General features: G+C 45.2%; 1 protein-coding gene across 2 annotated transcripts in view; it reads right to left on the bottom strand.

Moving 5' to 3' along the window:
- Window positions 1–22239, bottom strand: part of Ifnar2 (interferon alpha and beta receptor subunit 2) — a 57541-nt gene that overhangs the window by 18250 nt on the left and 17052 nt on the right. The window contains exons 1-5 of one of the 2 annotated variants that reach the window (XM_050164819.1): window positions 20666–20963; window positions 3374–3465; window positions 2256–2297; window positions 2080–2112; window positions 1124–1247 (exon numbers count right to left, since the gene is read on the bottom strand). In XM_050164819.1, coding sequence (XP_050020776.1) covers window positions 1124–1247; window positions 2080–2112; window positions 2256–2297; window positions 3374–3465; window positions 20666–20679 — 305 coding nt within the window. In that variant the 5' untranslated portion in view covers window positions 20680–20963. Of the gene's footprint in view, window positions 1–1123; window positions 1248–2079; window positions 2113–2255; window positions 2298–3373; window positions 3466–20665; window positions 20964–22239 lie in introns of those variants that run through there. The other variant, XM_050164820.1, reaches the window with a different exon arrangement.

Raw genomic sequence — 22239 nt, 5'->3', positions numbered from 1 at the left:
ACAGTGGACTGTAGCCTGGAATTGTAATCCAAATAAACCCCTTTCTTCCTCAAGTTCCTGTTGGCCAGGGTGTTTTATCACAGTGGCAGAAACTAGACCGGGTAGGCTAACAGCATGCGTGATCATCGAGAAGATAAAAACAGACTTGTCAGGAGAAAGGGAGATTCACAAGAGACCTTTGCCTTCTCCTGGCCAGTTTAACAGTTGGACATCAGGTACATAGTTAAGAAAAGGACATTTAGGGCCAGGTCACAGAGCTTACATATACAATACTCTCTCCTCAAAGAGCTACTTGGTCGTAACAAGGATGCAGGAAAGATGAGCGTGGGAGAAAGAGGGCCAAGGTAGTCTCCATCAACTCCATCTTTCCTCCTTGTAGCAATCCTTAAGCAGAGACAAAACGCTCTGGACTAAGTATCAAGCTTGTCAGTGGCAAAATGACATTGGACCCAAGCTTGCAGAGCTTCTAGAATCTAACCTGTCTCCATGAGTAAAGAAACATGGACGGAAAGCATCATATGGTCAACAGACTTTGAGCCCCATGGGAAGTGAGACCCTTAAATGTCAGAGTGACTGAAAACAGATCACTGTGAACCACAAGAATCTGGCTTTGGTTATGAACACAAACGTTGCCCTCAAATAGCTTTGGGTTATTAAAGATTTCAAATTAATTAAGAAAGGATCAGTGTTTTGACTTTGACCCTTTAAGGCTCTGAATTTAAAAAAGAGAAATCCAAGACAAAGAGTTGGGAAGAGATGGCTGAGTCAGTGAAGTGGTTGCCCAGAAGGCATGAGGATCTGTGTTCGATCCCCAGCCATCACACGGAGGCAGCACCTAGCCCTGGGGAGACAGACTGGAGGATCCCTGGGGGCTTACTGGCCAGCCAACCTAGCAAAAGCCTCAAGCCCCTCCCTCAAAACTTAAGGTGGACAGTGGATGAGGCAAACATATAATGTCAACCAACCTCTGGCCTCAGCAAACACATGCACATGTTCCCCACACACACATAAATTAACTTTAAAAAGTCTGGGACCAGAAGTGTGTATATTGAGGGGAAAAATCGCCCAATTTGAAAGAAAGGTAACACATTTAGCAAGAGAAGAAAATGAAACACCAACCAACCTCATGACTGTGCTCCAAAATGTAAAGTGAGTGGGTGGGAGCGACTTGTTCTCTAATTCCAACGATAAAACTAGCCGGAAGTTTCGTAATATCAGGTTCACAGTGCAAGATTCTTTTGGGTACTCTGGAGGGAATGGGAGGTGAAAAGAAAGAAAACAAAACAAACAAACAAAAAATGAAATCTGAAATTCAGGATTGCTCTCCCGCTTGGGAGCTCAGACCCAACGTCCCCCAGAGAAGCCCAAGAACAATGGCATCCGGAACGTGCAGGAAGTCTGCTGGACGTGGGAAATGAAGTAATTCAGCTAGCTAGCGACAACATACTGTCAGAGGAGCAAAGTTCACAGACAGGAACCAGCACCCTGTAAACAGACTTGGACAAAGGGTTCCCAAATAATCACGCTCCTTCCGGACCAGGGGCTTCTTCCACAACCTCCTCATCCTCTTTGCTCCACTGGTACACAAATCGCTCCGCCCACTTTAGACTTTCCCTCTCTCTATCTCCCTGTCTTTCTCCCTCCCTCCCTTTCCCCAGCTCAGTTCCCCATTGTACTTTAATTCCCCTGGTCACAAAAAGGGGGAAGAATTCTAGTTTTAAAAATGTATTTTCCTTTACCTGAAACCAGTATGTAGAAGATGAGATATTAAAGAGAAACTATGTCTGCATCATATTTTCTGTCTTCATTCTTTTATTAGTGAGAGATTAAAACTTCAGTGTTTCTGTAAGAGGGTGTCTTAGTGATTGCTAGTGTTTCTTTCCTTATGATGGTTTTAGGAGACTGTAAATGGAGACTGTGCTTTCATTTCCCGGCTACCCAGACCCGAATAATCACACAGAAACTGTATTAATTACAACACTGCTTGGACAATGGCTCAGGCATATTCCTAACTAGCTCTTACATCTTAAATTAACCCATTTCTATTAATCTACGTGTCACCACAAGGCTGTGACTTACCAAAAATGGTCTCGTATGTTTCTTCTGCGGCAGCTATAGGAGACAGATAATGAAAACTTCAGTTAGACAATCCTAGCTCCTCTTCTGGACAAAGGATTCCTATAAGCTTTCCCTGTCTGTTAGCCCGACACTTTGACCCTTACATTAAATATAGCCAAACTCAGAATAATTCTTACCAACAAAAGCAGATGGTGACCCAAATTGTAGAATCATGCACACTAGGAAGAAGAAAAACAAGTTACAGAGACGTTTATTCTGGGCTCAGATTATCAGCATCACGCTAAATTTACGAGCCTTTGACACGTGTGTACTCACCAACATTTACGAGCCTTTGACACACGCACACTCACCAACATTTACGAGCCTTTGACACGCGTGCACTCACAAACACTGAGATTTGCTTTTGCTAACAAAAATACTGTGAAGAACAGAAATGTTCCTGGCCAACGCTGGCACCACCGACACTTGTGGCAATCAGGGCAGAAGCAAGGCGAGGCCTCTGGGACCCGACACAGCGAGGACTGGGTAGGAAGAGAGTCTGAGGAGCAGCTGTGCATACGAAACATTTCTCGGCATAGAAATCATCACGCTGTCCACTAATACACTTTATAGATAAAGATGTTTACCCAGGGCGGACGGTGAGGAGAGGGCTTTGGGATGGGAACTAGGAGTACTGTCCCCCTGGAGCAGGCTTCCGTTAAGGGGGGCATTTATTTCCAGATCTGGTAAAGACGTAAGGGGAGTGGGATTCCCGGCATTTTACAGAAGGTGGAGTCCATGGGTGGTTACACATTATCCATGGGTACCTACACTGGGACAACTGTCACACTCAGGAGTCCCTAAAGACAAACGAAGGGACAGATGATCTGTCAGTGAAACAGTCAGGAGGAAGAAGGAGAAGGGGTGGGACAAAATAGAACTGTAGTGAAGAAAAGGGCTAAAAATAAATAAATAAACAAACAAATTGCATAACCCCAAGTTCAGGGCTGGATTTCCAATTTTGTGTCCATGGAAAGAGATAGAGGGTTGTCCTCTCCACTCCACTGTGGTTAGACTTAGAGCAACCACCCTTCAGTTAGAAACAAGGGTGTTTCCCTAATATGATTGTAGCTTACATTATTCTGGCTTAACTCAAATTAACAGGCAGAAAAGCACAGGGTGCCTGATACCGGTCACGCCGATCTGGGTCCTCCAGCCATGGACATTGGTTTGCCAAACCACATCAGGGCTCTGTGTGATGACATGGACACAGGCTTGCTCCTCTAACAGCTGTTAGATGAACAGTAACACTTACCCCCAAGACACAGGTTACGGAAACTGACAGCAGAGAAGGCGTGGTTGGAAAGCATCCTGCTGAGTCTGTAAGTCCTTCCTCTGCTCTCACATCTGAAAGATATGATAGTGGGGTGATCAAAAATTCAGAAGCACCCAATTACATTGTCACACACACCACACACGCAATAATGAAAGGCAAGTACGAACTGGCGGAATTCGAGCTACGGATGTGGTTCTGTTGGTAGACCCGGACTGTTCTCCAGCCTGGCATAGACCCAGTGTGCTGGGGTACATCTGTCATCTAAGCACTCGGAGAGATGGGGAGAGAATCAGAAGTTCAAGGTCATCCTCAGCTACATAGGGAGTTTGAAGCCAGCAGGGACAAGGCAGCCAAATTCCTGGTTTTATCTTCCCTAGTTCCTTGGGATTGGACCATTGATTTGCTTAGCTCTTCTTCCAGCTTGCGGTACCAATCCCTAGCTAAGGAGATTTTTTTTTAAAGCTTAAATGTTTGAATAGACAATGAGTATTGGGTTAAATTATTTTTAATTATTAAAAAATTAAATTAACAAATCTGACCGTGTCTGTGTGTGGGTATGTGAGCAGGGGCACCTGGGGAGGCCCAAGGAGCTGGAGTTACAGGCGGTTATGAGCCTCCCTTCGTGGGTGCCGAGGATTGAGTCTGAATCTTCTGTAAGCCCTAACTGCTGAGACATCTCTCTAGCACCTCTGTTATTACTATGTGACACAGGCTGGCTTGAACTCGAACAAGCCTCCTGGCTCAGTCTCCCAAGTGCTAAGATTACAGCCAGGCACCACCATCCTGGCTAAATGAATTTCCCTTTCTTGCAGACAAGAGGTAGAATATTCAACCATTTCCTATTTAATTTTTTTCTCCTAAAAAATAAATTTGACAGGTCTTCCCACCAGAGAAAATGCTCTTGTTTTTAAAATATAGTTGTTCAGTATGTCTCCGTGGACACACTATCACTTAGGAAGTTTCTCCACCCATCGCTGGTTCTGCCAAGTGTTCCCCGCCATGATGGATTAGCCTCTCAAAGTGTGAGCCAACACAATCCTCTCCTTCTGACCAGGTATTTGGTTACAGCAGCGAGAAAAGTAACTAAAACAGAACACTAGTAACAAGACTAGCCATTGCTGTTACAACCTTGAGAGAAAAGTAACTAAAACAGAACACTAGTAACAAGACTAGCCATTGCTGTTACAACCTTGACCATGCGGTTCCTAAGTCTTGGGGAGGGTTTTCCGGAGGAATGTGGAAGACTTTGGAGCTGTTGGCGACAGAAGCTTTTAAATGCCTATTAAGTGCTTAAAGCTTTAATAGGGATTTGGAAAGCCAAAATGCTCTCAGATACACAAGGAGCAGAGACTCTACTCTATGGTTTCAGAGAGGAAAAAGGACTCTCCAGGGAATCTGGCTAAAGGTCATTTGTGCTGCAGTCTGGCAAAGACTCCGCCTGTGGCCTGAGGAGGCTGAGCTGGAAGTCACGGGCTGATTTGTTTGAAGGACTATGTCTTAATTAAAGATGGGATGCACACGCAGGCTGCCATGGTTACTGCTCACCGCTCTTATCCAGGTCTGTGCTGAAAGAGAGCAACAGGTGATGCTGAAAACGGAGAAACACGAAGCCTGGCAAGGAAGGCAGCGCATTGAAAGCTGCTTGCAGGCAAGGTGGGTGTGGGTGACACTGGCAACTGTTAAAGATGTTAGCGCCACTAAAGAGAAGCCAGGGAGTTTGCACTTGGCTAGGATCATAAGAAAGTTATCCCAAAGGCAAGACGCCACCCACTGAGCGCTCCGGGCTATAACAATGCATTCCACTGGGAAAAGAAGGCCACTGGAGAGGTAGACAGAATCCACTGGTATCCGCTCCCCTCCTCCGTGCCTTATTGCAAAACAGCTGCCTAGGACAGCAGCTGAGGCACAGGGAGGCCACCCTGCACCTCAAGGTGGCAGCAGATCTTGGTGTTCTGTGTGGTGCTGTTTTTGCAGGAATGCAAGACCCAAGAATGCGTGGATTAAAGGAGTCTTCTACCAGTTCTGAGAGGGGGGGTATAGCATGTGTTTCTAGCATTCATCTCCTGAATAGGCTGTGTGTGAAGCTGGGGGGGGGGGTCAAGCCCACACTGTAATAGAGGCTTAGGTATCGAAGACATCAAAAATGTGGGATGTTCACCAAGGAAAGCTGCAGGTGGCAAGTTGGAGCTGGTCCAAGGAGAAGGTCATGAGTACCACAGGCAGAACTGGAGGGGCCGGGCTGCCCAAGACTGTAATAGCTCAAGTGGACCCCAACTATAGCTCCAGGACCCTAGATGCCAGAGGTGGAACTTTAGGATTTGGTATTGGGATTTGGCCTTGCTTTGGTCCAGTCCTTCCTGCTGTGGCTGTGATACTGGATTTCCCAGTGTTCAGACTTGTAAGCCAAACAAACCTCTGCTTATTAAAAATTTCCCAGTCTGTGCTGTTCTATTAGTCTAGCAGAAAATGAGTGAAGACCGTGGTATATGGCTATTAGGTTATTACAGGGAACAACACAGGAAGAATTTAATACCGTCTAGTTACACACATGTGAACAAGGTGTACACCCGCCAGCAGGGAACATTCAGGGCCTTCGGCTAGCAACAGGGGAGGCATTACTGCTCGGACACTGAAGTAAAAACACAAGTCCAGCAGGAGCATGTACAGAGAATCCCATCTGAAGAGTATGACAGACAACGAAATGACACCTCCAGGCCACAGAGGCTTCAGGGTGGGACTGGACACATGGCTTTCATTACGTCATTATATCACATGCCCAAACTCAGCTAGGGCGGTGGCCTGTGCCTGCAGGACAGGAGCCTAGGGGAAGACCGTAAAAGCTGGGCCTGGGGGACAAACAGTAGCCCCTAGGTGAGGGGGCTAAACATTCTAACTTTGACAGAAATTGTCTTGCCGCTGGCCTTTACGGCTGTACCAATTCACAGAGGTGTTTGCCCTCCACGCCCTCTCCACAGCATCCAAACCTTGGTTTTATTTTTTATCAAATTTATAAATAAAAACCCTCTTTCCTTATATTAGTTCTTCTCTCTTATTCTGGGTGGGAGTTAGGTATCTTTCCACACATTTGAAGGCTACGCACCATTCTTTTATGTCAACTCTTTCTTCCACTTCTATTGATGTTTTTCTCTTTTTGGCGGGGACTTTCTAATTATGAGAACCTGACAATTCACGGTATGAATCACATTCTTTTTTCTTTTTCTATAGAGTTCCCTGCCTGCTTTTGATTGCAAGTGTTGGCATGCGCATTCACATGTGTGTGTGTGTGTGTGTGTGTGTGTGTGTGTACACGTGTGTGTATGTGTGTGTAGATCATTTGGGAGCTCCTGGTGTTCATGCTTCCACATGGAAAGGTACAATTGTTCCTCCTTATCCATGGATTCAGCATTAGTGGATTTGACCAGTTGTGGATCAAAAATACCAGAAAAAGAATTGTCTGTATTGAGTTGGTACAAACAATTGTTTTTCTTTTCATTATTCCCTAAACAATACAATGGAACTGTTTACATATCATTTGAATTGTACTAGGTAGTACATGTAATTTAGAAATGATTTTTTTCTTTGCTTTCATTTTATTTAGAAACTTCTGCCTGCGTAGCCACACATACCTTGTTTCCCTTGTAGTTCAGTTCCCTGCGGAGATGATCTTGAACTCTGAGGATTTTGCCTACAGATTTTGCCCAGCCTCCTTTCCCTTTCTGCCTAGTCCCTGTCCCTCTCCCTACATCTTCGATTTCCTGCTCCCTTTTTCTTCTTTCCTTGCCCCCTTTATTGATTTTATTGAGCTGTACATTTTCTCTGCTCCACTCCCTGCCTCCCCACTCCCCTTCAACCCTCTCTCAGGGTCCCCATGCTCCCAATTTACTCACGAGATCTTCTTCTTTTTTTTTTTCTACTTCCCATGTAGTTTAGACTCAAGTATGTCTCTTTTAGGGTCCTCATTGTTGTCTGGGTTCCCTGGGATTGTGATTTGTAGGCCAGTTTTCTTTGTTTTATGTCTAAAAGCCACTGATCAGTGAGTACATATGATGTTTGTCTTTCTGGGTCTGGGTTACCTCACTCAATATGATATTTTCTAGCTCCATCCATTTGCCTGCAAATTTCAAGATGTAATTGTTTTTTTTCTGCATAAATGTACCACATTTTTCTTTTTTTAAATTTATTTATTTATTAAAGATTTCTGTCTTTTCCCCACCACCTCCTCCCATTTCCTTCCCCCTCCCCCAATCAAGTCCCCCTCCCTCTTCAGCCCAAAGAGCAATCAGGGTTCCCTGCCCTGTGGGAAGTCCAAGGACCACCCACCTCCATCCAGGTCTAGTAAGGTGAGCATCCAAACTGCCTAGGCTCCCACAAAGCCAGTACGTGCAGTGGCAATGGGTTTTTGATCCTACCACATTTTTCTTATCCATTCTTTAGTCGAGGGGATTTAGGTTGTTTCCAGGTTCTGGCTGTGACAAACAATTCTGCTATAAACATAGTTGAGCACATTTCCTTGTGGCACAATTGAGTATCATTTGGGTATATACCCAAAAGTGATATTGCTGGGTCCTGAGAAGGCTGTTTCCTAATTTTCTGAGAAATCACCATACTGATATTCAAAGGGGCTGTACCAGCTTGCACTCCCACCAGCAATGGAGGAGTGTTCCCTTTCCCCCACAACTTCTCCAGCATAAGTTGTCATCAGTGTTTTTGATTTTGGCCATTCTGTCAGGTGTAAGATGGAATCTCAGAGTTGTTATGATTTGCATTTCTCTGATGAATAAGGATGTTGAGCATTTCCTTAATTGCCTTTCAGCCATTTTAGATTCCTCTGTTGAAAGTTCTCTATTTAGGTCTGTACTCCATTTTTTTTATTGGATTATTTGTTCTTTTGATGACCAAATTCTTGAGTTTTTTTGTATATTTTGGAGATCAGCCCTCTGTCTGATGTGGGGTTGGTAAAGATCTTTTCCCATTCTGTAGGCTGCTGTTTGCCTTGTTGACCGTGTCCATTGCTTACAGAAGCTTTTCAGTTTCAGGAGGTCCCATTTATTTATTTATTTATTTATTTATTTATTTATTTAAATACACCACTATTTTATTTAGGAGGTCCCATTTATTAATTGTTTCTCTCAGTGTCTGTGCTACTGGGGTTATACTTAGGAAGTATATATATTTATTAATTTCCTGTGTCAATGTGTTCAAGTGTACTTCCCAGTTTCTCTTCTATGAGATTCATGAGGTCTTTGATCCATTTGGACTTGAGTTTTGTGCATGGCAATAGATATGGATCTATTTTCATTCTTCTACATGTTGATATCCAGTTATGCCAGCACCATTTGTTAAATATGCTTTCTTTTTTCCATTTTATAGTTTTTGCTTCTTTGTCAAAAATCAGGTTTTCGAAGATATGTGGATTGATATCTGGGTCTTCTGTTTGGTTCCATTGGTCCTCCTGTCTGTTTTTATGCCAGTACCAGGCTGTTTTCAGTATTGTAGTTCAGTAGTAGAGTTTGAAGTCAGGGATTGTGATGCTTTCAGAAGGTCCATTATTATACAGGGTTGTTTTGGCTTTCCTGGGTTTTTCACTTTTCCATATGAAATTGAGTACTGGTCTTTTGAGGTCTGTGAAGAATTTTGCTGGGATTTTGATGGGCATTACACTGAATCTGTAGATTGCGTTTGGTAAGACTGTCATTTTTACTATGTTAATTCCCCTTACTCAAGAGCATGAGAGATCTTTCCATTTTCTGGTGTCTTCTTCAATTTCTTTCTTCGAAGATTTAAAATTCTTATCATGCATGTCTTCACTTGTTTGGTTAGAGTTACTCCGAGATATTTTATGCTATTTGTGGCTATTGTGAAGGGTGATATTTCTCTGATTTCTTTTTCAGACCATTTATCATCTGTGTAAGGGAGGGCTACTGATTTTTTTTTTTGAGTTAATCTTGTATCCTGCTACATTACTGAAGGTGCTTATGAGTTGTAGAAGTTCCTTGGTAGAATTTTTGGGGTCGCTTATGTAAACTATCATATAATCGGCAAACAGAGTTTGACTTCTTTTTCCAATTTGTATTCCCTTGATCTCCTTTTGTTTTATTATTGCTCTAGCTAGAACCTCAAGAAGTATATTGAATAGATATGAAGAGAGTGGACAACCTTGTCTTATTCCTGATTTCAGTGGAATCGCTGGGACTTTCTCTCCATTTAGTTTGATGTTGGCTCGTGGCTTGCTGTATATTGCTTTATTACATTTAGGTTTGTTCCTTGTACCCCTGCTCTCTCCAAGACCTTTATCATGAAGGAATGTTATATTTTGTTGAAAGCTTTTTCAGCATCTAATATCTTCTGGTTTTATTTTTCAGTTTGTTTATATGGTGGAACATGTTGACCAATTTTTGTCTGTTGAACCATTCCTGCATCTCTGGGATGAAGTCAACTTGGTCATGGTGGATGATGATTCTGATGTGTTCTTGGATTCAATTTGCCAGTATTTTTATTGAGTATTTTTGCATAAATGTTCATGAGTGAGATTGGTCTGTAATTCTCTTTCTTAGTGATGTCTTTCTGTGGTTTGGGTGTGAGGGTAATTGTAGTCTGATAAAAAGAGTTTGGCAATGTTCCTTCTCTTTCTATTGTGTGGAACAATTTGAGGAGTATTGGTATTAGCTCTTCTTTGAAAATCTTGTCGAACTCTGAGCTGAAACCATCTGGTCCTGGGCTTTTTTTTTGCTTGGAAGATTTTTAATGACTGTTTCTATTTCTTTAGCAGTTGTAGGGCTATTTACTTTGCTTATCTTGTCTTGATTTAATTTTAATAAGTGATATTTATCCAGAAAGTTGTCCATTTCCTTTAAGTTTTCCAATTTTGTAGAATGCAGGTTTTCAAAATATGATCTAATGATTCTCTGAAGTTCCTTCATGTCTCATGTCTGTTGTTATATCCCCCTTTTCATTTCTGATTTTGTTAACTTAGATATTCTCTCTCTGCCTTTTGGTTATAAAGGTTTGTCTGTTTTGTTGATTTTTCTTGAAGAACCAACTCTTTGTCTCATTGATTCTTTGTATTGTTTTCTTTGTTTTCATTTTGTTGATCTCACCTCTCAATTGAGATTATTTCCTGCCGTCTAGTTCTCCTGGATGTTTGGGGTTTTTTGTTCTAAAGTTTTCAAATGTTCTGTTAATTCACTAGTGTGGGATTTTTCCAGATCCTTTATGTAGGTTTTTAGTGCAAGAACTTTCCTCTTAACACTGCTTTTATTGTGTCCCCTAAATTTGGACATGTTGTGTGGTCATTTTCATTGAATTTTAGGAACTCTTTAATTTCTCGCTTTGTTTCTTCCTTGACCCATTGATGCTTCAGGTAAGCACCGTTTAATTTCCATGTGTTTGTGAGCTTTCTGGAATTAGTGTTGCTGTTGAATTCTAATTTTAAGCCATGATGATTTGATAAGATACATGGGGTTATTCCAGTTTTTTTTTTTTTTTTTATCTGTTGAGGGTTGTTTTGTTACCTAGTATGTGGTCATTTTTTTTTTTGAGAAGGTTTCATGAAGTGCTGTGAATAAGGTATAATCTTTTATGTTTGGATGGAATGTTCTATAGATGTCTGTTAAGTCCATTTGAGTTATAACATCTGTTAGTTCCCTTATTTCTCTGTTAATTTTCTGTCTGACTGACTGTCCAGTAGTGAGAGTGGAGTGTTGCTAGTGTATGGGGTTTAATGTTTGATTTAAGCTTTAGAAGTGATTCGTTTACATATGAAGGTGCCCTTATATTTGGGGGATAGATGTTCAGTATTGTGATTTCCTCTTGATGGATTTTTCCTGTGATTAATATGAAATGTCCTTCTTTGTCTCTTTTGATTGATTTTGGTTTGAAGTCTATTTCATTATATATTAGGTTAGCTAAACCAGTTTCTTATGTCCATTTGATTGGAAATTTTTTTACCAACCCTTTACTCTGAGTCAATGTCTGTCTTTGAGTTTGAGGTGTGTTTCTTGTATGCAGAAGGAGGATGGATTCTGTTTTTGTATCCAATCTATTAGTCTGTGTCTTTTTATAGGTGAGTTGAGTCCATTTACACTAAGGGATATTACTGACCAGTGATTGCTATCTTCTGTTAATTTAGTTTTTGTTGTTGGTTACGCTAATTTGTGTGTTTTTCCCATCGCCCTCCCCACTCTCCTGTGGAAGCATCGTTCGGGAGAGCCTTGTGATGTGTCTCATTACTTCCCATCACAACTCCACGGGAGAACGTGCATGGCTAGGAGCATTCCTGGATGCAGGGGACACTTTCATGGTCTCATCTGAGATGACTCATTGCACCTGGACACCTGCCTGTACCCTTGGTCTTCTTGTTTTTCTGATGGTGATGGGTCTTTGTTTTCATGATGTATTTCAATCAAGACTCAGTTGCTTCAGTAGTGGGATCACAGACACACACACATGCACACATACACACATGCACAAATGCCCATGTGTGTGCAAGCACACACTCACACACGCATACACACACACACTCACATACGCATACACACACACACACACTCTTCTCCTTCTGGGCCAAGAAAAATCTTCTCCCTTGCTTTGTTCCAGGCAAACCAGGCTCCGTTTCATACCAGATGGTTTCTAACTAAATCCTTCTTTGTTGACTCTAGTTTCCAGTGCTGGAGTCCTGCCTGAATTCTTAACCGAGACCCCTGAAAAGTCTACCTGACCCCAAACAGCTCGGTCTTCCTAAAACAGAGCTCTTATTGTCTCCTCTCTGGAGTCAGCCCCTGTCAGTCTCATTGCCTTGGATGTAGAAGACTCCACACTTGGTTTCACATTCTCCTGTCTTAAGATTCCTAAGGTACCGTTGACTATGGTTTTTTTTAGCCCCCCCCTCTAATGGGGGGGTGCATTCAGGGCATAAAGCCCCAGTTCTTATCTGAGCTCTTTTCTCTTCCCAAAGCAAGATGGGCTAACCAGGACTCAGGAATGCTACTGCTCCATGTTTGGGTGCCAACTAGGTCACAGCAGCGGGGTCTCATTGTTCCACTGAAGCCCTCCAGAGGCAAGCGCCAGGAGGTCAGGGTGGGGTGGTTCAGCCCAGAGATGGATGGATTGGGACCATTTGTTCTTTTACTAATGGGAAACTGGCTGGAGTCTGGGTGGGAACAAGTTGATAACCTCCCCCCGCCCCCAGACACTAGCAGACTTACAACAGAGGTCTGCAGATACCTCAACATGGCCAGAAGGCTACAGGACATGGCCAGTTGGCTACAGGAGGGTGGGTCCTTAGAAAAGGAAACGAGGGAGCTAACGGGAAGGAATAAAGTAGGTCAGGCCTATATTCACTCATGCTGAGAGTCCTCACTGAGGCAGAACCCACACTTTACACCTGTGGGGACCTGAAGTACCCCCAGTGCACTCCCCCAATGCCCTTCCCACCTCCCATCTCTCCAATGCAATCCCCCCCTCCCCGCACCTCCTCACCCCTAGGATCCTCTTTGCATCCTTTGGTATGGAAAAAAATAAAAACATGGAAAAAATAAAAATGGCTACAAAAACGGTCACAAGAAGACCACACATCCTTTTCTGAACCTTGGAGATTTTTCCGCAGAGGTAAGTTGCTACTTAGATCCAGATATTAATAGGTCAGTAACTTAATCTTCCCAACAAACCATCATCAGGAGTCTCACAACACCTTTTGAGGCTTGAGAAATACTGGAATGGCTGGTTTTTCTTGGTTTGAGTGCAGGTGTGATCAGGTTTGTGTGCGCTGCTATGTGCAGGCCAGAGGCCCATGCGTGTGTGGATGTGTGTGCAAGCCAGAGGTCGATGTGTATGTGGATGCGTGTGGAGGCCAAAGGTCAATGCGTGTGTGGATGCGTGTGGGGGTCAGAGGTCAATGCGTGTGTGGATGCGTGTGAAGGCCGGAAGTCGATATGGGGTGTCTTTCTCCATCACTCTTTCACTTTGTTTATTTTTGGCAAGCAGCAAGAAATCTTATTTAAAGAGACTCCACAGGAGCGGCGGGCTCCTAGAGCCAGACCGCTCAAGGGCAGCCTCACCTCACTTTGCTGAGGCAGAGTCTCCCACTGGGAGCCTGGCGCCTACAGATAGGGCTGCTTTGGCTGCCCAGGGTGCCACACACACCCCCCCCCCCCCCCCGTGTCAATCACCCAGAGCTAGGATTACAGGGCTGTGCCACCTTTTTTTTAAAAACTGGGTTCTAGGGGATTGAACACCAACCCCTGCTTGAGTGACAAGTGACCCATGGAGCCACCTCCCCAGCCTGAAGTTTTGCTTTCTGACCGGAACAGTCTGCCTGAGGACCATCTTGGTTTGTGTCACTTTCCGGCCACCAGACTTGATCCTGCTTATCCCCCCCCCCCCCCGCCCCCACCCCACCTCCATGCATGGCCACCGAAGGCTCAGTGAGGGCCCAGCAGAGCGCTCTCCTGGCTTCTAAGCCGACCTGTGCCCGAGCCACTCTGTCCTGCACTGAGATAAAACTGCCCAAGCTTTCCTCCTGACCTTGTTCATGATTTCCACTTGTCTCCACTTTTATTATCTAGTTTGTTGCCCCCTCTCACTGGCCTTTCATATTTGAGGTCTGACCTTTGACTTTCAACCTGCATGGCCCGCTCAGCAGACAAGGCTTCCCCCCACCCCCACCCCCTTGTGTCCTTCAGAGCCACTGATTCTGGCAAAGTCTGGGGACAGTTGGGCTTTTTGGTTCGTTTGTTTTGGTTTTTCCTCCTTTACTTTTTCTTCCTGCATCCTAACTAGTTCTTTTTCATGGAAGGGAATCCTTTCTGGCCTCTTGAGCTGAGCGGTCATGCCATTCTTTTAGAACATGGCTAGTTTATAATATGTTCATGCCAGCAGGCCTTTGTCTTTGCCCCAGTGGTATTTCCTTTGTGCTATTTTCGTGTGCACTTTTTGTTGTACTTGTGACTTTCGCTGTATGAAGGATTCCAACTATTCTAAGCATGTGACTGTACTCTGTCTTCTAGGAGAGTCTTCTAATTGATTTATCTTTGTGTCTTTCCGCTGCTTTCATTTGGGTTTAAATCAAGTCTTTCTAGAGTTAAAATATTTTTATTTGAGCCGGGTAGTGATGGCACACGCCTTTAATCCCAGCACTCTGGAGGTAGAGGCAAGGCGGATCTCTATGAGTTTGAAGGTAGCCTGGTCTACAAGAGCTACTTTCAGGATAGTTAGGATTGCCAGGACTGTTATACAGAGAGAACCTAACTCTAAAAATCAAAAAACAAACAAACAAAAAAAACATATTTGGGGGTTGGAGAGAAGACTCAACAGTAACAACAGAGGCCTTGTTACTCTTGCAGAGAACCCGGGTTCTAATCCCACATGGTCGCTCATAACCATCTGTAACTCCAGTTCTAGAGGATCTGACTCCCTCTTCTGACCTCTGTGGGAATTAACCATGCACATAGCGCAATGCATATATGCAGGCAAAATACACACAAAATAAAATGAATAAATCTAATTTTAAAAATGAAATATATACATTCATTTTGTCACTGTTTCCCATGCTCTACCCTGACTGTGTCCCTGTGGTCTTCCACTCACAGGTAGTCTCCTGCATCCGGTCTCGCTTCTCATGTCCATTTCCTCACCTTTGAGTTTGTTGTAGTGATTTAAAATGCTGATGCAGTATTTTTATTTCAAAGCTTTATATATGCATATGATGCATTTTGATTACTAGGAAGCTGATCTCTCAGACCCACATCCCTCCCCAACTCCACGACTAATCTCACAACAGCTTTTTTTTTTTTTTAATAACTTATTGGGTTCAATACAAGAATGGCTGTGGGGCCGTCTGCTGGTGCATAGCCAACCTCCCCGAGGCCACTCTCATGAAGAAAACAATTTCTTTTCTAGCAGGGATGAAAGGCTGTTCTCCTTCTGCTACATAGACACAGAATCAAAGTGTCTCTCTACCACAGATGAGCGCAGCCTTGGTCCTCAGGGGAGCATCTCTGAGCAGCGGCCTGGGGAGGGTGACGGTTAACACACACTCACAGCTGGCCACGGCACAGAGTAAGCGGGACATCTGGATCATGTGTCCTCCTCCCAAGGTTCAGGGACATGGAAGGGAGCCAGGGGCAGGAGGACTAGGGAAAACTCTTTTACACAGGACAGACGCACTGCAGTTGTGAGCTCACTATGGGTACCTGAACAAGAGCAGGCTAGTCAATATTCCAGCGTGAATTCCATTTTATTAACTTGTAAGGAAATTCTTCAGCTCCAAGATATAAATATATATCAGCCAAAAGCTACCATACACACACACACACACACACATTAAACCTATGCCTGTGTATCTGAGATAAGGTCTCATATACCATGACATGGACAAGGATAGGCGTGTCACCAGGGAGATGGGATGAAACCTAGCAGGCCTCATGCATACTAGGCCAGCACTCTACCAAGGGAGCTACAGCCCAGTCCCTTATAGATATTTTAAAGTAAGACTCCTTGCATGCTACCCTATCTTTCCTCGGCCTCCAAGCCCTCTCTGCTGCACGGGGCTGGCTTCCATTACTGCTATTGTGAAGAAGTGCGTTGGAATCTCATATAGAATCTCATGGCTTCTTTTCTCATATATCTCAGCCTGATTCTGCTTGGACGGAGAGCAAGGGCAGCTTCATGTCCCTGAAGGAGGAGCTCGTACTAGAGCCAGGGAGAAGGCACACAAGAGAGCGTGGCCTGCTCCAGAGCTCTGTGCGTGTTTTCTCCACAGAGACTCGTGTCTGGTAAGTTGCTCACTGCCAGGAGGGGAGAGGCAAATGATGTCAACCATTCAACCTGGGTTGGTCTCCAGCTAGGGCAGAACCTTGGAGCACCTGTCCCCTCTTGCTGGTCTCTGCGCACACAAAAGACTACTGCTCCTCTGTGAGAAAAAGAAAAAGCCACGTCTGCCCACCTGCTTCTTTCATAGTGATTATAAAATAAAATGTTCAAGAGTTTTGTTGACTTGTAAAACAGTTTCTAGTGCTCAGAGTATGGTTAAATCTTAAACAATAAGAAATTTTGAAGAATATCTGAATTAAAAATAAACAAACAAAAACTAAGATAAAGTTTAAGGATATCCAGTTTATAAACTGGCTTCTAGGCCAACTAGTGTGTTCATCTTCCTGTTGGTTCCAGAAATAAAAATTTCCAATCCACCTCTTCCTGAACCCCATCCCCACCCCCAATTCCTCACCCTTGGTCTACTGTCAGGAGCGTTTTTCGGGAGCTACTGTGGCCATGACGCAACTACAGCTTATAGTAATTGATGGTTCAGATGTCAATTCACCCGAGAAATTACTCTCAGATGGAGGAAGCCTGCCTGGCAGAGCCGGCAGGGCCCTGACTCTGAGAACCGCTGCGTTCATCTGGAATTTGTTTGTACAATAACAGCTATGATAGTCCCCACTCCCATGCATTTTCATGTAACATGCACATGTAATCTCATGAATACATCTCAAGTTTACAGATACACATTTTGAGATGGTCAGAAAGATGACTTCTCTCTACACTATGTTCTCCACAGCACGGTGAGAAACTCAGAAGCCTGTTTTCTGTCATTAGCCTCCCTGACAGAGCCTGACATTAGTCTGCCAGAAGTGTGCCCTGGATCACAAATGGAACTTTCAAGATTTTACTTATGAAATTGCAGGTGTCTGGTCCTGCAGAATCTAAGGCCCTCAGTGGATTTATGATAAATTAGGGCTGTATTGCAGGTGTCTGTCCTTGTTCTATCTTAGTCCTTCAAGAGATCAATAGCTCCCAACTGACTGGCTGTGTCTAGATATTATTAATCACATTTTAGACATGTAAAATAATGCACGCATTCTTTGTCTCTTCTTTAGATCTCTCAATGGTTTGATTTTCTCCCTTTGTAACCTGTAGCAGTCCCTTTAAAGTTCTGCCTGACCCCCTCACAGCTGCTGCCGCCCTTAGCTACAAACTAGCTGATTTGTTTTGCTACATATCTTCAAAGAATACCCGTGTCCCTGTGAATTTTCCTTGCAGTTTTTTGTATTACAAACAAGTTGCTAATGAATGTATATATACGTATACACACACACACACACACACACACACATATACACATGTACACTTGGGAATTTCTAAGGAGATAGAGATTGAGAAGAAATAAGATGGAGGAGGAGGAGAGAATGCAGAGTAATTAGAACAAGAATGAATTGGAGCAGAGATCTGTAACAGAGACTGGAATTAGAGTTGACACAGAGAATTAGAGTTAAGAAATTACAGACAATTAGGACAGAAGACAGTAGAGGCTGTAGAATAAAGAGCACACGAACAGAAGACCCTGTGAGAGAAGATTCTTTTCCTGCGGCCATCAGACTTGAGCTCCTACGGCTTATCACGGTTTCTCTTTCTGAACCCTGGATGAGCGCCTTCTAGGCAGGCCCTTGAAGGCTCTCCATGGTCGATTTGCCTCTCACTGTTCCTAAGTCGTCAGCCTCCCCTCATAGGACATGCTTCTCATTTATTCTTTTCTGGATTGCACACCAGTAGTTCATTCTGGTTTTGTGGTTTGTTCCTTTTTGCTTCTTACTATGTAGCGCCACATGGCTTGCTTACAGTTTCAATCTCTCATAGGTTACTATCCGGTTCATTACTACCATGACGGGGAGCCTCGTGGCATGCAGGCAGGTTCTGGAACAGTAGCAGAAAGTAGAGACAAAGAGAGGGAGACTGGCTCTGGAGTGCGCTTCTGAAAGCTCAAAGCCCGCCCCTAGTGACACACCTCCCCAACAGTATCATGCCTCCTAACCCTTCTCTGCCGGTTTATCAAAATGGGACAAAGCGTGACAATACCTGAGCCTGCGGGTATTGTCATTCAAACAACCACACTGTTCTGTGTAAGGGATAATGACATGAAGACAGCTCACACATGAGTATGGGCCCCTGCTCAACCTGCAGTCATGATGGCTGCAGATAAGAAGCGCTGTCAAAGTTATGTGTGGTGGTGCACACCTTTAATCCCAGCACTCAGGAGACAGGAGCAGATAGATCTCTGTGAGTTCAAGGCCAACCTGGTCTATAGAGTGAGTTCCAGGACAGCCAGGGCTGTTACACAGAGAAACCCTGTCTCAACCCCCCCCCCAAAAAAAACACAAAAAGGACTGGCAAGCACCCGTGTCCACGCACTGAGATTTCCTGATGACAGAGTACACCTTTGACATTCCTGGAATGAGGCATGCTGGCATGAATGACTTCATACTTGGTTACACACTTTTAAGGTAATCTTAAAATCAATGACATTTTAATATGTGTGGTAAACAACAATCAAAGAATATATTTGTGTCACTGAATCTTCAACAGTTTGAAGGCCTTGAGACGTAACAGGAAATGAGTCCGGCGAGGCTTTGTGTGGGCAGGAGGGAAGGACAGAATTATTTTGGCATTTGGGAATTTTTTTATTTCTCTCCCTTCTCTCTCTCTCTCTCTCTCTCTCTCTCTCTCTCTCTCTCTCTCTCTCTCTCTGAGCTAAGATCTCACCATGCAGACTACACCAGCCTCAAACACAAACTCCTCTTGCCTTAGTCTCTTGAGTTTTGAGTGAACTTACAGGCTGCAGGTTCCACGGTGAACTGCCATACCCGGCAACTGAAATGTGTGTGTGTGTGTGTGTGTGTGTGTGTGTGTCTGTGTGTGTATCCGTGTGTCTGTGTGTAGATGCAAATGTAGGTAGGTATGTATGTTTTACTTCTGGGCTGGAGATGTGGCTCAGCGATAGAGTATCTGTTATTCATCAGATATGGTTTCAGTCCCCACTACCATCTAACAAACCAACAAACCATCAAAAAAAAAAAAAAAAAAACAGAAAGAGAAAAAGTAGCTTATTTCTAAAGCTACCTCTTCTGGTTTTCTCTCAGCCAGGCCATCACACTTTGTTAAGTTACCCAAACCAAACCCGAGGTGGATCTTCTTTAACTCAACAGTAAATAATTAAATTTGCAGCCCTAGGAATACAATCTAGGGCTTTCAAGACTACCAGGAAAGGCCTCTATCACTAACTTAATCGCCAGCTCCTTTTTAATGTTTAAATAATAAACAGGGGGGAAAACACCCTTTTAAGTCACATCTAGGTTTTTCTTTTTATGACTTAAAATTGAAAGACCGCTTGTGACACAACAGCCATTTCCTGAGACAAACTGGTGGGCCTCAGCCGACATGCCTGTCTCTAGCGTGTTGGTGAATTCGATGAGGACACTTTCGGTGAGCTCTGTTACGGCACCATCTCCACCCCACCTCAGGCTGCCGAGAAGGACCGATGATAGCCAAGGGCCTGGCATGATGGGGTAGACTCAGCCTCTGGTTCTAGTCCCAGCACCTTTCTTAGATGACTCTCAGGCTGTTTCGTAAGACCTCTTGCCAAGCAAAACAAGGACATCAAACAAACATTAAAACGTAAAAGTTCATAGGTTATCCCAAGTTTCCCAGTGAAGCCCTGTTCACCAAATAAATGGGTCGACGGGGCCAACTGTTTACAGCAAGCAACTACTGGCCTGCTTGGAATAGAAAGACAAGCTACCAATAATCCTAGTATTCTTCACCCAGTGCCTTTCCAACGTCCCATCCCTGTCTACCTTCTGCCTCTGTGGCCGTGACCCCTCGCCTCCGATCTCCCACTTTCCCAGGGGTGCATCGGTCGGGATGCAGGGCACTCCAATGCCTGCTGCTGTGACCTCGAGTGCTCGCGAGCAAATAATCCTGGGGTTTCTGCTGCGGGGGGGGGGGGGGCAATCATGCCGCAGACCCGGACCCAGAGGCTGGAGAGGGTAATCTAGCTTGGCAAGGCGGAGTGGATCCCGAGGAACGTCGACCCTCTAGGATCTGGCAGTGGCTAGTGCTGAGGTGTCCCGTGCACACTCAGGGTGAGGCGACGCGGGTTGGGTGAAGGCAGATGGAGAGCCCACAAAAACCAGGATTCACCGCGGGAGCGATGAAAAAAGGCGCTGGTGCAGGGTGAGCCGCCGCGTGGAGACGGCCCCGGGGTCGCAGCCCGTGGGGTGCGGGGTCGCAGCCCGTGGGGTGCGGGGTCGCAGCCCGTGGGGTGCGCGCTAGCAGGAGCCAGAGTCCCCAGAACCTCCAGGGAACACAGGCAGGAAGAGGCGGAGTCCCGAGGAGGAGAAATGAAAGGGGGGATTCCGGGAACTGGCAGCGGGGAGGCGGCCTTTGCCCTACAATCGGCGAGGCCTGAGGTCCCCACCCACGTTCCCGCGGTCCCCGCAGTACCTGGACAGCTGCATCTCGCAGATTCCCTCGGAGATGTCCCTGGGGCCACCTCGGAGCTGCCCTGGGCAGCAGGCGCCAATGCGCACGGCCGGCGAGCAGTGGCGGCCGGCGAGAGCCGACCCAGGCCGAAAGCGGGAGACCGCGGGGTGGTGGCCGGGGCTCCGCGACCCGGAGAGTCTCCGCTAGCAGCAGGGCTTCCCCGAGTCTGGAGTTAGACCCGGGCGGCGCTAGCGCGGGCGCCTCAGGATCCAGGCCGCTAAACCAGCGGCGACTGGGAACGAGGCGCTAGGCGGGGCCGGGGGCGGAGTGAGGCCGGGGCAAGGCCACCAGATTGGGCACTTTCTTATCCATTAGAGTGCCGCATCCCCACCCACTTCAAGTACAATCTAGGGAGCCAGAGATAACGGAGGGGGGGGGCTGTTTTATTATCTTGGCCTCCTCATGGGGCTAGGTTAGTGTCTAGCGATAACTCGATACAAATATACAGGATGCAGACCCAGTGGTGCGGGTATGTGCGCCCAGCTCCGAGCAAGGCCGGGACGATAGGATCTCAAATTCAGTGCCTTCCTGGGATACAGAGCAAAATCAAGGCCAGCCTGGGCAGTACAGTGAGACCCTGGCTCAAAACACAAAGGAAAAGGGGATTGGGGTGTCACTGAGTGTCAGAACACTTGCTGAGCGTGGACTAGGTCCTAGGTCCGATCAACGAAGGCACGGACGAATGAACCCTCTCTCCTGGGTCCCGCCCTTACCTGTTTATAAACGCTTCTGATTGTCACTTTTCACCCAGGGTATAAGCAAAAATTATAAATACCAAAACCCAACCCCTGCTTCTCCTTGGGTCTTTGCTTAATATGCCCCAGCTCTCACTCCCCAAGAAATAGAGAACAACCCTTCCTTACATACTTAGGTGCTGACTGTTTGGAAGCCCCTGGCCTGGGAGTTGCCCCAGTCGGTTGCCAAGTGCTGACTCCTCCAAGTGCTGACTCCTCCCAGGGTCAGGACCACTCCCACAGGTTTTTCTCCCTGCCTTGCTCTCTAGGTCCACCACTGAGTGCCGCATTTATTTAAAAAAAAAAATGAGCATTTTAATTTGGTCTAACCTCGTTTGATTGGAGTTTCTTGCATCCGTGGAGAGGCTTTTATTAAGATTAAACCAAGCACTGATATTCTTTGTCTACCAAAATAGAATCTGGGCACCTTTCAGTGGCGTGTGGCTAGTCTAAACACGAATGTTACCGAGAAGGAAATGTCAGTGGCAATCCCAGACAAGGTGTCAGGCTGACTACACTTTCAGCCTGATTTGAGCACCGAATCTCACTTTCAGGGCTCTTGGGGAGGTGAGTAATGCACAGTTTTTGTGGAGGGATTATTTTCCCATAAAAATGTTCTTTTTTTCTTTAAAGACAAGATTTCTTTATGTGTCCAACTGACTTGAAACTTGAGATCTCCCTCCTCCACCCACCAAGTGCTGGAATGACTATGGAGAGCCTCCACACTCAGCTTCAAGGAACTTTTTCATCGACGAGGTATCATTTGTGGGGCGCCTCTTCGTGGGCTGGTCGTGAAGAGGT

Source organism: Alexandromys fortis, unplaced genomic scaffold (genome assembly GCF_014885135.2).
Source record: "Alexandromys fortis isolate MF-2015 unplaced genomic scaffold, M_Fortis_MF-2015_v1.1 scaffold_162, whole genome shotgun sequence".
In the NCBI taxonomy this organism is placed as follows: domain Eukaryota; kingdom Metazoa; phylum Chordata; class Mammalia; order Rodentia; family Cricetidae; genus Alexandromys; species Alexandromys fortis.
This window is presented reverse-complemented; position numbering and strand designations above follow the sequence as displayed.